Consider the following 14,233-nt stretch of genomic DNA (forward strand, 5'->3'; position numbering starts at 1 on the left):
ATAGTCAGAGTCAAAATAACTCTTTTCACATAGTGTGAATTCTCCAACCTCCTCTGAAGGGTTGTTCCCTTCCTGTCCGTATACATCTGTTTAAATAAGCATACATATCTTTCCCTGAGCCAGAGAACTATCTAGTGTTTGTTTTGAAAATTGGAGGGTGAATTCCAAAGGCTACAGGGGGCTTTACCTTGGACTAGGTTTATTTTTCACAGCTTCCTTCCTTCCCAGAATTCTATCTAACACTATTAACACTGTCTCCATTCTTTGGCCTCTGGGTCACCAAGGAAACTTCATTTTCACCCTATCTCCCACCCCTACCTATTCTCAACTCAGTCTCCCATAGCCTATCCCTCTCTCCCCTGCCAGACCAAGCTTTAGTTCTAGTGAGAATCTTATCTTTCAGAGCTGAAATAAAGGGGGAAATGTTAATATCACTCACTCCTATTCAGTAGCATTTTTACTCCATGGTTTTGTCAGAAAGACATGAGGTTTGAGAGATGCTGGGATCCCTCAATGGCTTGTGAGACTGTTTAATGCTTTTAGAACTACTAAACTCTTTTCAGTTGCTCTTTTATGACTATGGACTTCTCAAAGTTTTTTCTCTTTGATAATCTTATTTTTATCATCCCTTCTTTTCTTGTTTCATTCTCTCCTTTTCATTTCTCTTTTTTCTTCTTTCCTTCACCTTCTTTCTTCACCTTGACTGCCAGTGAAATCACAGCTGTTTTTAGCACTCAGGGAAGAAAAAGTTTTCCAATCTAATCCATCGTCCAAATTTCCTGTAGTTGTCACTCAGTATTTTAAGCAAAGTGTAATTTATTTGGAGGATGCCCTCTCTATAGTCAGAAAAGTGAGTACATACTGCCACCTGCTGGGATTTTACATGAAGGAAAGAAGATACTAAAATCTGGTAAAGATTCTATCCTATCTCTAAAGCCATGGGTTATTAATACCTTGTCATAAAATGACCAGTGAGGTCACAGTTTGAATCTTTGAACCTCAGCAGTTTCTGTCCTGCAAGTTACCTGAGGTGATTACCCAGACTTTCTTTTTCATGGTGATTTTTTTCAAAATTTTCAATTTTCAAAATGATTCAAACAGTACAATATACACAATATTCCATTAAATTCAAATGTTTTCTACCTCTCATTTTCCCCATCATAAAAATAAATGACAGAAACATAAAGGCAACTCTTAACTTAATTATGGTAGATTTGACTGTAAATGTTGAAGTCTTCGTTTATTCTACTGAATGAGAAAAAGTTTCCTTTTTTACACATGAAAAAAGCAATGCTTTCATCTGAACCTAAAAGAGTAAATAATAAAGTTCAATTTTCCTACCCTTCCTTCTCTTTCCCCTTTTCTATTCCCCCACCATTCCCTTCCCCTACTGTACAAATGAAAAGAATACTTGCATTACCTACTTCCCTGTGTTCTTGTTAGAAAAACATTTTGTGAAATAATCTTTATTTGTAAGGCCCTTTATTGTTCATAATGAAATTAGAAGAGATTACTTGGCTTAGAGATTTTAAGTCCACCCTCCGCCCCATATTGGCTAGGTAACCCTAGGCAAGCCACTTAAGGTCCAAGTGTCCCCCAGGCAATTCCCTAAGACCCTTATCTCAGATGAGTAGTTCTATATTGGCAGAGGGAATTTCTACCTTGGAACCTCCTCACCCTAGTGAAATTAAAGATGTACATGTCTCCTTGTACCCTTTCCCCAAATACAAATGAGGTGAATTTCCTTGGATTGATTCCTTCCTCACAATCACACTTAGGGGAAGAGTTACTGAAATGTGACAGGATCATGAATGTCATCTTTTCTGTTGTTATAAAGAAGTTTTGACTTAAGGCTGACTCTGGACCAGCACAGGGACAAGAGAATTAATATGACAAACTGGCAGGGATGGTTGTTTCTTCTTATCAGGCAGAATGTTCACAGTTTTTCCAAATGTTGACAATTTACCTGTAGAAGACCTGTATAAGAAGTCATACCAAAGGGAAAGTTGTTGAGTAAACTTAGAGTAGTATTTATCACTTACAGTTCTTCCATAGGATTAAACTCAATTTATTCCTCATTTCTATTTCCCTGAAGACAGCTGATATCCTGAAGAAGAAACACTCTTTCCATCGCTTCCCAGCAATCCTTGTTTGCATGCCTTTGACAAGTTAATGGCCAGTGAAGATGAATGGGGTGTATGTGGGGAAGATGGAAGAAAATATCAGCTGACACCCATTTCTCATTGTAGAAATATAATGGTATAAACAAGCATTTATATGCCAGGAAACTGTGTAAATACTTTATAAATATCATGTCATTTGGCCCTCACAACAACCCTAGGAGTAGGTGCTATTATTATCCCCATACAATGCACTGAGTGGAATCTAAGCATCCCTTACAACCAGTTTACTTAGGTTGAATTGGTGAACCTATGGCACAAATGCCAGAGGGGTCTGCTCCCTTACCCTCTCCACCTCATCTGAGGACATTTCTCACATCACCCACCCCAGCAACTCAATGGGAGCACTTCCTCCCTCCCTTGCCCAGGGTAAGGGGTGAATCACATGTGATGTGAGGGTTGCATTTTGGGGACTTGGTCCCTGAAAGGTTCACCATCACTTCCTTAGAGGATCTCTGTGTCAGAGGTTGAGAAACTTGGAGTCCATCTTAGATGAAGATCTGAGTGCCCTTGTCAAGAAGTAGATAACTCAGAATCTGAGAACGGGTCTAAGTGCCCTCTCCTTCACCTTCTTTTGGCTTCTCATAACAATATTGCTGACCATTCCATGAACCCGGATGGCACTTGGAATCATTATCTTTTACCCAGCTGTCCTATCTACATTCTTGTTACACTTTCCCATAGATTTTTCTAATAAATGATTGTTTTTACTTTCTGTGGTTTTTACCTTTAAAAGATGTAACCACTCTACAATAAACTCATACTCATTCTGCCATGGCAGTTGAGATCCTTCTGACCAAACTCTGTTATCTTTTGATTCTTATCTTCTCCCCTCATCCTTGCCTACAGGCAAGGCCTTTCAACCTTTGTTTTCTTCTTATTATTTTCCCTCACCCTTACCTGGGGAACCTTGGCCCCAATCCTGCCTCCCAGAGTGGCTTTTACATCTATGAGGTCAATCTGGCATCTACAATAAGGTTTTTCAGCTAGAAAAATTTTAGCCTCATAAATTCAGATTCAAATATTATTAAAAATGAAAAACAATCATTTGTACCACCTTCTTTCTTGGTAAATCCAAGAATTTCCCCATTACTTCAGTAATCAAATGAAAATTCCTCTAATTGGTATTTTAAAAAACCAGTCATTAGTATATCTCCTAAGCTTCTTCCACACTACTCTCTTCCATGCTCTCTGAAGTCTAAATCTACTAGCCTGTTTTTTGTATCCACACTTATGTAATCCCATCTCCCATCTCCATGCTTTTGCATTGGTTGTCCCTTCATTATCTCTGACTCTTGGAATCCCTAATTTACTTCAGTCTTAGCTTAAATGCCTCTTTCTCTATGAGACTTTCCCCTGTGTTCCCAGCTGTAGTAACTCCTCTTCTAAGATTACTTTGAATCTGCACAATAGATAATTGCATATAACTATATTTTATGTTTATTTTGCTTCTCCTCATTAGAATATAAGTCCTTTGGAGGAAGGAACTGCTTCACTTTTGTATTTCTAGCGTTTAGTTTAGTGTTTGGTAGCTAGTAGATACTTTATTCATATTTGCCTATTTCATTAATTGGTTGTGCATGGGGACAGTTTTTGTTTTTGTCTTTGTATCCTCACAGTCTAGAAAAATGTCTTGCACACAGTAGGAGCTTAATAAGTATATATTGAATTGAACTGAATCTCATTAGATGCTCACAGCAACACAGGGTGGTAGTTTTTGTAAGTGTTTTATGGCTGGTGTGCATTATTATACAGTAATGGAAGAAGCAGACTCAAACTGAGATCTTCTGACTTCAAGTTCAATACTATCTCTGCTATGCCACCTTGATTCTTAATTAGATTACAGCCAAGGAAAGATGTATGTTGAGAAGTGTTAAACATCATAAAACTGATTTTGCAGACTTGGATACCTCTTCCAAATGACTGTCTTTATTGTTGTTGGAAATTCACCAAAGCTAAGGGAGATTTAGAACATTTTGCCAGTCTTTACTTGTATAATTACTTTTGGTCAATCTCAAAAGAACACTGTCCTTAATTAAAAAACGAAAAAAGCCAATGCTTACCACTACTTTAGGGGCACTAAGGAGATGAGTACAAAGATTACAACAAAATACATGAAAGTTACCTATACATCTGAAATCCAAAATTAACAATCCTATATTCCCTTCTCAATGTAGCAAGTCATGAATTTTGGAAAATAATGTATGGTTTTCATTAGAATATTGAGAGTGTGTAAAGCTGGAGCGAAGAAAAAGTATAATAATGTTTGAGTATTCCAGGTGAGAGAGAGAGCGAGCCAAAATTAAACAACGAGACTGGTCTGTGGACACCTATTTATATTGCCACCTGAAAGCCAAACAAAAATTTTGGCTATTACTCACTGAATAGGGGTCACTCAACTCAATAGAAAACCATAGCTTTCTAGCACTCATTGGTCCTATAGAAATATGAAATAATACATAATATACTAGAAAGAATACTGCAGTTTATGATACAGAATCTATCTGGGCTTCTCTTCACCTCAGTTTCCTTATCTGTCAAATGAGTGGGTTGAACTAGATGAAGGAACTCCAGTACTTGCCACCTGTAAAACCCTATGGTATTCAAATTAACCCATTAGGACTTAGAAGAATCACTAATCTATCTCTCTTATTATTACTATTTTTGAAGCCCTTTGGAGAAGGGCAATGTAAGTATAAAGTACTATATTTATTTGCTATTTTTCTCTACTAGCATCATCTTTTCATAAGGGAGAGGAACTAAGTTCATTTTCAAAAGAAAAGGGGAAAAAAACAGTATTTCAGGCAACCCCAAGATCATCCCAAGGTAAATCTAGAATCAAGTTAAATATTTTTTATCATCCTTTCCTCCCTCTGGATATTCCTCCTTACTGTCTTCCCTGGACATTTCTCTACATCCACAACTGTATGCTGAGGTATGCAGTGTTCTTATATGTCTAGCTGACAACTGTCCTGTGTTTCCATAGCAGCAATAGAATAGAAATCCTTTCTTTGTCTTTTAAAGCCCTTTGTAATCTGTCTCCATACTCCCAGTCTTTTTTACGCCTTACACTCTGACCTCCAAAGTACTCTGCCATCCAGTGGCACTGATCTTCTTGCTGTTCCTTAAACCAGAAACTCCATCTTCTGATGGCAGTTGTTTTTGCTTGCTGTTCCCCATTCCTGGAACTCTCTCCCTCCTCTTCTAAGCTATTTAGCTTCTTTCCTGACTTCCTTCAAGTCTCTGATAAAATCTTACTTTCTGCAAGAAACTTTTTCAGATTCCTCCTTAATGGAAATGCCTTCCTCTGATGATCATCTCCAGTTTATCCTGTTTATAGTTTGTACATAGTTGTTCACATATTGTCTCCCCAAATAGATTGTAGGTTCCTTGATTCCTGGAACTGTCTTTTACCCTTCTTTTATCACCAGCATTCAGCACAGTACCTGGCATCTAGTAAACACTTAACCCATACTTCCTAATTAGATTAATTTGGGTAAAACTGGGCATACAAAAATTTGAGACCCAGGCTAGCTCAAATTATATTATCAGCTATGTTATTCTCAAAGTCCTGGAGAAGTAAGTGGCTGCAGCTTAAGCCTACATGTAAAATCAGGTGGGAGACACAATTATGAGAGTTCAGCAAGGAAATACCAACAAACCTAGGACAGAGTAGTCCAAGGATAAGACAAAGACAGATACTGAAGTTCAAGCACATTTTGAGACCATAGGGAGGATCAACTAGGACAAGAGAAAACAAGGCAAAACAGAAAAGAGTAGCCCCCCAAAAGTCAAGTTATTCTTGATGTTCAAAAGAGTCTTAGAGCTGGCTCCCATTCTCCAATTTGATATCTTTCAATTCAGTAACAATTAGGTCACCCAGGATCCCAATTTTGATGCATACTAAGGTTCACCCTATCCAAATACTCTTTTTCTAAAACCTTTTTCCCCTCATCCAAAGAGAAAGAGGAGCTCTCCAAGATAGTCACCCTTCTGCTTGTTAACCTTAAAAACAAATATGAATGGTTAGTAACAGCTTTCTAGGACCACAGGATTCAGAACTGGAAAGAACCTGGAAGATCATTTAGTCCAAGGGTTCTTGAGCCTTTTCATATGATGAATCTCATTGACAGTCTAATAAATCCTATGGACCCCTTCTCAGGGAAAAAAAAATGTTTTTAAATAGCATAAGATAAAATACAAAGGATTCAAAGGAAACCAATTATATTAAAATACAGTTTTCAAAAATATTTTTAAACAAATTCACCAAACCCCAGGCTAAGAATATCTGACCTAGTCTAGCCCTCTCATTTTACAGATAAGAAAACTAAGATTCAAAATAACTTATCCAGTTATAAAACTGCTGACAGAGCCAGTATTGAAACACATATCCTAACACAGACAGACACAGACTAGACAGATAGACAGACAGACAGGTAGATAGATAGATAGATAGATAGATAGATAGATAGATAGATAGATAGATAGATAGATAGATAGATAGATAGAGATGGATGGATGGATGGATGGATGGATGGATGGATGGATGCATGGATGGATGGATGGATGGATGGATGGATGGATGGATGGATGGATAAAAGTAAAATAGGCAGAAATTGTTGACAATGAATTAATTGAAGGAATAGTGGAGAAGGAAGGGGACTTCGCAGTTCTCATCCTAGCAAACTGAGAGATTTGTGTTACTGTCAACATAAACCAGAAAGTTAAGTCAAAGGACAAGTTTGGGAAGGAAATGGTGAGTTGAACTGATAGCTCTCTGACCCTACCTCAACTATTCCCTCTTTAGAAAGCTCTATCTTCAGGATTCCTCATAAGTCCAACAGGTTATATGTGAATAAACATGAAGGGAGGCATTTTCACATCTTCTACAAAAATCCCCACAGGTCATGTAAGCACATGTAAGCACAGACCCATACTTTCTCTCAATGCTCCCACAACATTGAGAGATTCAAATACCTGTGTCATGATGAAAAAAGCTGTGGAAAAAATTCTTTTCATATTCTGATAGTCATTCAGGGAAAAGAGACACCAGAAGGGCTTTAATTAAGTACCAGTAATTGGATAGCATCCTGATACAAGGGAAGGATGGATGTCTAAAGCCCAGAAACAAATCAAAGGATGATATCATTCACCTGCATGAAATACTAGCTTTAGTTAGCTCAGAAAAATAATGACATGCTTCAACTTGCTTCCTTCTGTGAATTTTTCTTAAAGTACATGTCCTGGGGGTAGAGGAAAAAGGTGGAGTGTGCAAAAGTGATTCATAGAAAATCATAAGATGAAACCCAAAGGCAGCTAACATCCATGCATAAAGTTATAGCTTTGCTCCTACTGACTGACTTGCCCTCCCTGTCTTAGATCTATGGGGTAATGAAATAGATTCTCCCTGGACCCCAAAAGGACATTTAAAGCTTTTGCTAACATGAGAATCTGATTCTCTGGAGCCATTCAGACTGCTTATTGACTGATAAAATCATCTTAGTTCTTATAACTGGCTAAGGAATCAATAGAGAGCAATGCTCAGATTGCAACTCATACCATATAGGTGCCCCAAATGACTACTAATAATTTTTAAACTTCACAACAAGTGGCAGGTTTGTGCTTTAAGTCTTTGATTATCTTTTCATGAGAAATTCCTTCTGTGTGAAGTGTATGAGCACAAATTTAGGGTTAGTATTCACCTTCCTTCCTCTCTGTCTGCTATTCCAGCTGCCACCGAGGTATCCTTCTCCTTTGATGTTGGAAACGGGCCAGTGGAGATTGTCGTTAGGTCTCCCTCACCACTCAATGATGACCAGTGGCATCGGGTCATTGCAGAGAGAAATGTCAAGCAGGCAAGTCTGCAGGTGGACCAGTTGCCACAACAGGTGCGAAAGGCACCTACAGAAGGTCACACACGCCTAGAGCTTTACAGCCAACTGTATGTAGGTAAGTAAAAGGACAGTATCATCAATCCTAATCACACTAGCTTCAAAATTACAGAAGATAGTTTCTTCTTCTAGATAAGCTATGACTTAAATGCTGATCATTCTATGAATTGAAGAGTTAACCCTTTGGGATTTTCTTCCAATTCTGTGATTCTTTTAGGAGATAATTAACTGCAGTATTTCTATAGTGGGAAAAGCAACCAGCTTACCATTAAAAAACCTGACTTCAGACATATCTCTTTGTTTTGCTGTCACTGTGATCTCAGATACATAATTAAATTTCTATGTATGGTGTCTATCTGACATTTATTTGTGTTTCACTTGAAGGATTCTTTATGTGCTTTACATGTTGAATCTCATTTGAACCTCTTAACTTCACAAGGAATGTGCCATAGGATTTTTTAAATTTAAATTTGTTTATTTGGTACAATAAGATACCCAGGCAACTCCCTCCATTAGAGAAGCCATCATTTGACAAAAAGATATATGTATATCTAAAACTATGTCTTACTTATTTCTATTTATCAATTCTTTCTCTGGAGGTGAGCATACCCAAGATATTCTTCAAACAATATATCTGTTGCTGTGTATAATGTTCTCTTGATTCAGCTCATTCCACTCTTCACAACTTCACATAGATCTTTCCATGTTTTCTAATTTTTTTATTATATCTATTCTATGGAAGAGGAATTTGAAACTCAAAATCTAAAATGACTTGCCCATAGTGACAGTTAATGAGTAGAAAAAGCAGAATTTGAACCCTGTTCTTCCTGAATCTAGACTTCTATCTATAATCCCATGCCACTTTATAATGTATCCTTGACAGATCTGTGTGGAAAAAAATGTTTCATATTCAAATGGCTATCCAATAATATCTTGATATCAAATAAAAATGTGCCTTGTAGTAGGTGCTTTATAAATGTTTGTTAAATTCATTTGAATGGATAACCATGCTCCTCCTCTTGGAAATAAGCAGAAACGCATGGTTTGACCATCTCTCACTAAAGTTAATAAGTAAAAAAAGGCTTTTGACTTCTTTTTATTTTGTTTCATTGGATGACCAAAAGGCTATACAATGGATAGTAAATATAAACAAAACTGATAAAAAAATAATATCAACCTCCTAATGGACTAGAGTCAGCAACTTAGGTTAAGATCACATTTAAATGCTTTTGTTTATGTGTGGGGAAGGGCGTGTTCCCCAATTTCATCTCCCCTTTAGCGTTTTCTAAATCAATATAAAATTAGATCAAGTCATAATCTATTTCCAAGTACAGTGATTCTTCAAGTTTGCTTTCCAGAGTGAGAATCTTTTAGGAAGTGAGTAGTTGTCTATCGAATGCAAACAAAGTATATTTAAGACACTCTGGTGAATATTTGTAGAACCACAGTGAGATTTCCCGATGTTTTGTTGCTGAAACTTAACTGGACAGATCATAAAATTTTGCTCTCTCAGGCCACTGCATGAAATTCTTATATTTCATCCATCTTGTTATTCCCTCCAACTTAATAGATCAGAACCCATCCATAGCTGCCCATTCTGTGTAACTTGTTTGCCAAATATCACCAGATTTGAAATGGTTCCTACCTATAGTTCCCTCCCACTCAATACCACAGAAAAGTTCCTCAACTACTTGAATTTTAGACCTTTGGTTGATTTTCCTAAACAATGAAATATGAATTTTGTTTTAGAAAGGTGTGTGCCCAATAGGCAAACTCCAGGACAGTCATTTCTCAGTTTATGTAAATTGACCATTCAGCAGATCACTACACAAAGTGACTTTTACATACTGCAGATTTGCCCATAATGCCTCACTTCACTTAGCCTATATAATAAAGGCACATACAAAATAATGTCTTTATAGAAGTCATAAAACATGCTGAAATGCAGACATATTAAATACTATACCATGATAATAAATAGAATTATGAAATTAGAGGTATAGTTAATGATCAAGTATGCACAGTAAAACACAGTAAAATTAACAGAAGTCAACAGTATGTTGCCCCTTCCCCATTTACTATACCTAGCTTTTATCACTAGTGTTGGCTGCACAACATTTTTTATGAAGCTGTCAAGAGATGTTTGGATAGTGGCTGTCTTTTTTCCTTAAACATCATTTGATACCAAGCAATATTATTCTGAACTAGTCTTTTAACTTTTAAAAATCTTGAAGTATTTGGATCCATCTTTTCAATACAAGAAAAAAGAATCACTCAAATGATAAAATGCTTCTGTCAACTGTTTCATTATGAACCTTTTTAGTTTGACCTAAAGTTCTAAAACTTCCCTTTCTTCTTTTGCTATCTTGGCAGTTAGCAATTCCACCAAATCCTCATTCAACTGTTCTTCTCCATGAGACTCAATCAACTCCTCCACATCATTCTCATTTCTCTTTTTGTAATGCTGATTGCTTTCAGAATTCTTTACATGAAGTTAATTTTGCATAATATGAATTTATATAAAGCAAGAATTATCTGTATAGCCTGGTATAATAGAGATTATCATTGTAGTAATGACTTAGTGCAGTGATAGCGAACCTTTTAGAGACTGAGTGCCCAAATTGCAACCCTCACTCTGCAGGTGAGCCCCCCACCTTACTCTGGACAGGGGAGGGGGGAAGTGGTCCCATTGGGCTTCTGGGCAGTGGGGTGGGTCATGTGAGAAATGTCCTCAGGTGCCCGTAGAGAGGGGAAAGGGAACAGCCCCCTCTGGAGTGTATGCCATAGGTTTGCCAAAATGGACTTAGAGCCCTTCTGGGCCCTGAGTACCATGTCCAAAATGGTGGCCTTTTAGACTTACAGGCCCAGGACATCAACTGTCAGCTCACTCTGGAATAACTGACTCATGCTATCCAAATTCTCTTAGAATTAATATCTAAAATATTCATTTAGTTTCTTAGATGAAAACAGACCACTTACTGCAGTACGCTATGGCATAAGAAAACTCATCAGTAATCAGAAATTTTCTTTCTTAGCAAAGGATTCTATAACACAGGGAATAGAAGGCTTCTGTTTCTTTTTTCAGTTTTATTCAGTGCCTTTTGTTTGTGCAACATAGTCATTTCTGAAGATACAAAAAACCTTCTCTCTTCCCCTTTCTTCTTAAATCCTCCTTCAGTGTGACCCCAGGCTAGTTACTTAACCCTCATTGCCTAGCTCTTACCACTCTTCTGCCTTAGAACCAATGCACAGTATTGATTATAGGAGGGAAGGTAAGGGTTTAAAAAAGAAAATCCTCCTTCTAATCAAGAAAAGCAACTGATAAACTAATGATGTAGTGGCCATGTATGTTAATATATATAATGTTCTGTCTAAACTGTCACTCTGTTTTTCTATAGAGTTGTATATTTTCTGGGGTCATTTTTGGTTTTTGATTTTTAATTTGCTCAGAGTTCAGATTTCATTAGTAATAAACACACATACACGCACCCACACACACACACATACACACACACATATATGCACTTTCTTTGGGGGGGAGCACAGATGAAAATTTTAAATTCACATTCAGTGCCCATTTAAGTTGACTTTCCTTTCAGATCAATCCAACAGGCATTTATTAAGCTTCTACTGTTCGATTATGCTAGACACTGGGGTTTCAAAGACAGAAATGGAAAAAAAATATCCATATTTTCAAGGAGCATATATTCTGGTGGTTTTTGAGACCAAATGAGAAAGGGACACACAAGGAATTGGGTATAGAAACATTCCTGGCTATACTGAGCTAAAATATTCCCTAAGTAATGAGCTTGTAAAGTTTTATAAAGACTGACTCGTACCAATACTATCCACAGCAATGCAGTATGGTAGACAGAGCTCTGGTATCAGAAGTCAGAAAGACCTGAGTACCAGTCCTACTTCTGATACCTATGAGCTGTATGCCCCCAGGAAACTCTCAAAAAAAATTTAGTTAGAGATGAAGCTGCAGGAATCTTCTCTGCACTGACATGGATCTATCCCAACCCCTCATCAAACAAATAATAAAATGTTTCCCAAATAGCCCCTATATTGCTGGGACCCTGGAGATCACTTATAAACAAAAGGTTAGGTGACCTTTTCAAATCACAAATGTGTGCCCTTGGGGACGCAGCATTTCTTCTCATGCAAGCAGGTTGTATGTAACTAAGCTTAGTGTAGTCCCTATGACTCTCTTCCCTTTTTTTCCCATAAATCTGAACTCCTCAATTTTAACTTCCTGACAGCTTAGGGTTCAGTGTTATGATCCCCTTGAGGCAATCCTGACCAGACTTCTCCTAAGAGGGCCTCTCCAAATTGCTCTACAGCAGTAATAACCTACAGGAGACTGGTCTCAGGGAGAACCAGCCCAGCTTGTCAATCAGTTCCCTGAACTGTGAAATCCAGTTACACAGAAGCCAGTTGTCACAAACTATTGGACTGGGAATCAGAAGACAGAGTCTAATCCATTCTTTGCCACTGTGTGACCTTCAGCAGGACACTTAACTTCTGGGCGGGAATTGAAGTCCTAGAGAAAGTCACTCATCGGCAGCCAGTTCCTTCATCTGGAAAATGAGGAATCTGGACAGGGTGATCTCTAAGGTCCCTTCCATCCCAGACATTCTGCACTTTTAAATTAAATAAGGCAGAGGTTCATGCTCTCTTCCTGCTTATACTCTTGTTCTCTTGCTTCTCTTCCTTTCTAAATTTTCATGCCCAGACCACCTCTCCAACCTGATCCTTCTTTTATTCCCATGCCTCAATTAACTGATCCAAAAGTGGATGATTGTAATCATCAGGTACTTGACTAAGGTGCATTGAGACAAGGCATATCCTTCAAAGGAACCAGCCATTTTCCAATGACTCCCCTTATGTACCGTGGGTATCACTCTAGCTACTGAGAAAGTTGGATGATGCAGTAGAAAGAATGCTAGTTTTGGAGGTGAAGGACCTGAGTTCAAATCTTACCTCTGGTGAGTACTATTTTGATGACTATGGGCAAGTCATTTCACCTCCTCAGGCCTCAGTTTTTTCATCTGTAAAATTAGGAGCTGGCCACAGAGTTCAATTAGATGGTCTTTGAAGTCCTTTTCATCTCTCCATTTAGATCTATAAATTCCATGGTTTGCAGAAAAGCCACCATCGGTCATGCTAGAATATTTCTCTCAGGGAATGATCAAAAGAACAGTTTAAACATAAATTACTCACATTATTCAGGAATAAACTGTGCTGAAAACACCAGCTGAGCCTCCAGTCAGAGACAGTGGACACTGGTGATGAGCCCACTTCTGTGTACTGTCACAGTTATCACTCACTCCCTTTGAAAATGCCAAATAAAAGAGGAAAGAAATAGTGCCAGCTACTTATAATCTTCAATATAACAAGAAGACATTATCACGAGGGGGATGGTTTAGGGTGGTGACAAGCAGTGGGAGTTCAGTTCTACAACTTTGGCTTAATAGAGAAGAAAGTAACGGAAATTTTAAAAAGTCACAAGGAGAAAATGGTTGCTAGGATTTATCCCAGGCTGTGCTCAGGACTTTTCTGTGCTCTGTCCTATAATGAGCAGCTAGCATATGACTTGTTCCCTGGATGGCCTGGCATTGCCCATCACACAGCTTTGCCTAGTCATGGTCCAGGTGCTGGGGCTCACATCCTATACGGGCAGCCATAGGCCAGATTTTTTCACAGGGCTAATGAGCAGCAGGCATGCCCATGGTCATCACATAAATGAAGCTGATAACATGCTGGATTCAGCTGAAGCCCCCTTTGGTTGTGTGGCATCTCAGGGAGCTCAGAGTCTTGGCAACAACAGTGGCAGTGATGGGACTATGAGAAACTAGGATAGCCATTGGGAACTCAACTGCTGGCATCCCAGCTGAGAGCCAGGTGTCTGGTCCAGGGCATGACAAGGCAGGCAGCAGGTGTGGGTACTAGTGGTAGTCAGGCTGGGTGAGAGTTGAGGCAGATAGCACTGGATCATGGGTGATGAAAGGCAAAAAGGGAAGAGTTCAAAACAGGCGGGGGCAGCACATCACACACAGTGAGTGAGGACAATGAACTACTAGGTAGCACCTTCAGAAAGAAGGCATCTTCTCTGACAGTGTCCAAAGTCATTTTGGAATCTGTAATTCCTCAGAACCTCAC

The 14,233-nt window shown here is 38.3% G+C and overlaps 1 protein-coding gene across 1 annotated transcript in view; it reads left to right on the plus strand.

Annotated features, from left to right (window-relative positions):
- The window catches only part of CNTNAP2 (contactin associated protein 2), a 2,768,972-nt gene that overhangs the window by 2,459,475 nt on the left and 295,264 nt on the right, over positions 1–14,233 (plus strand). The window contains exon 17 of the mRNA XM_007504517.3: positions 7,911–8,129. Within this exon, the coding sequence (XP_007504579.1) occupies positions 7,911–8,129 (219 nt within the window). The remainder of the gene's footprint in view (positions 1–7,910; positions 8,130–14,233) is intronic.

This window comes from Monodelphis domestica, chromosome 5 (assembly GCF_027887165.1).
Source record: "Monodelphis domestica isolate mMonDom1 chromosome 5, mMonDom1.pri, whole genome shotgun sequence".
In the NCBI taxonomy this organism is placed as follows: domain Eukaryota; kingdom Metazoa; phylum Chordata; class Mammalia; order Didelphimorphia; family Didelphidae; genus Monodelphis; species Monodelphis domestica.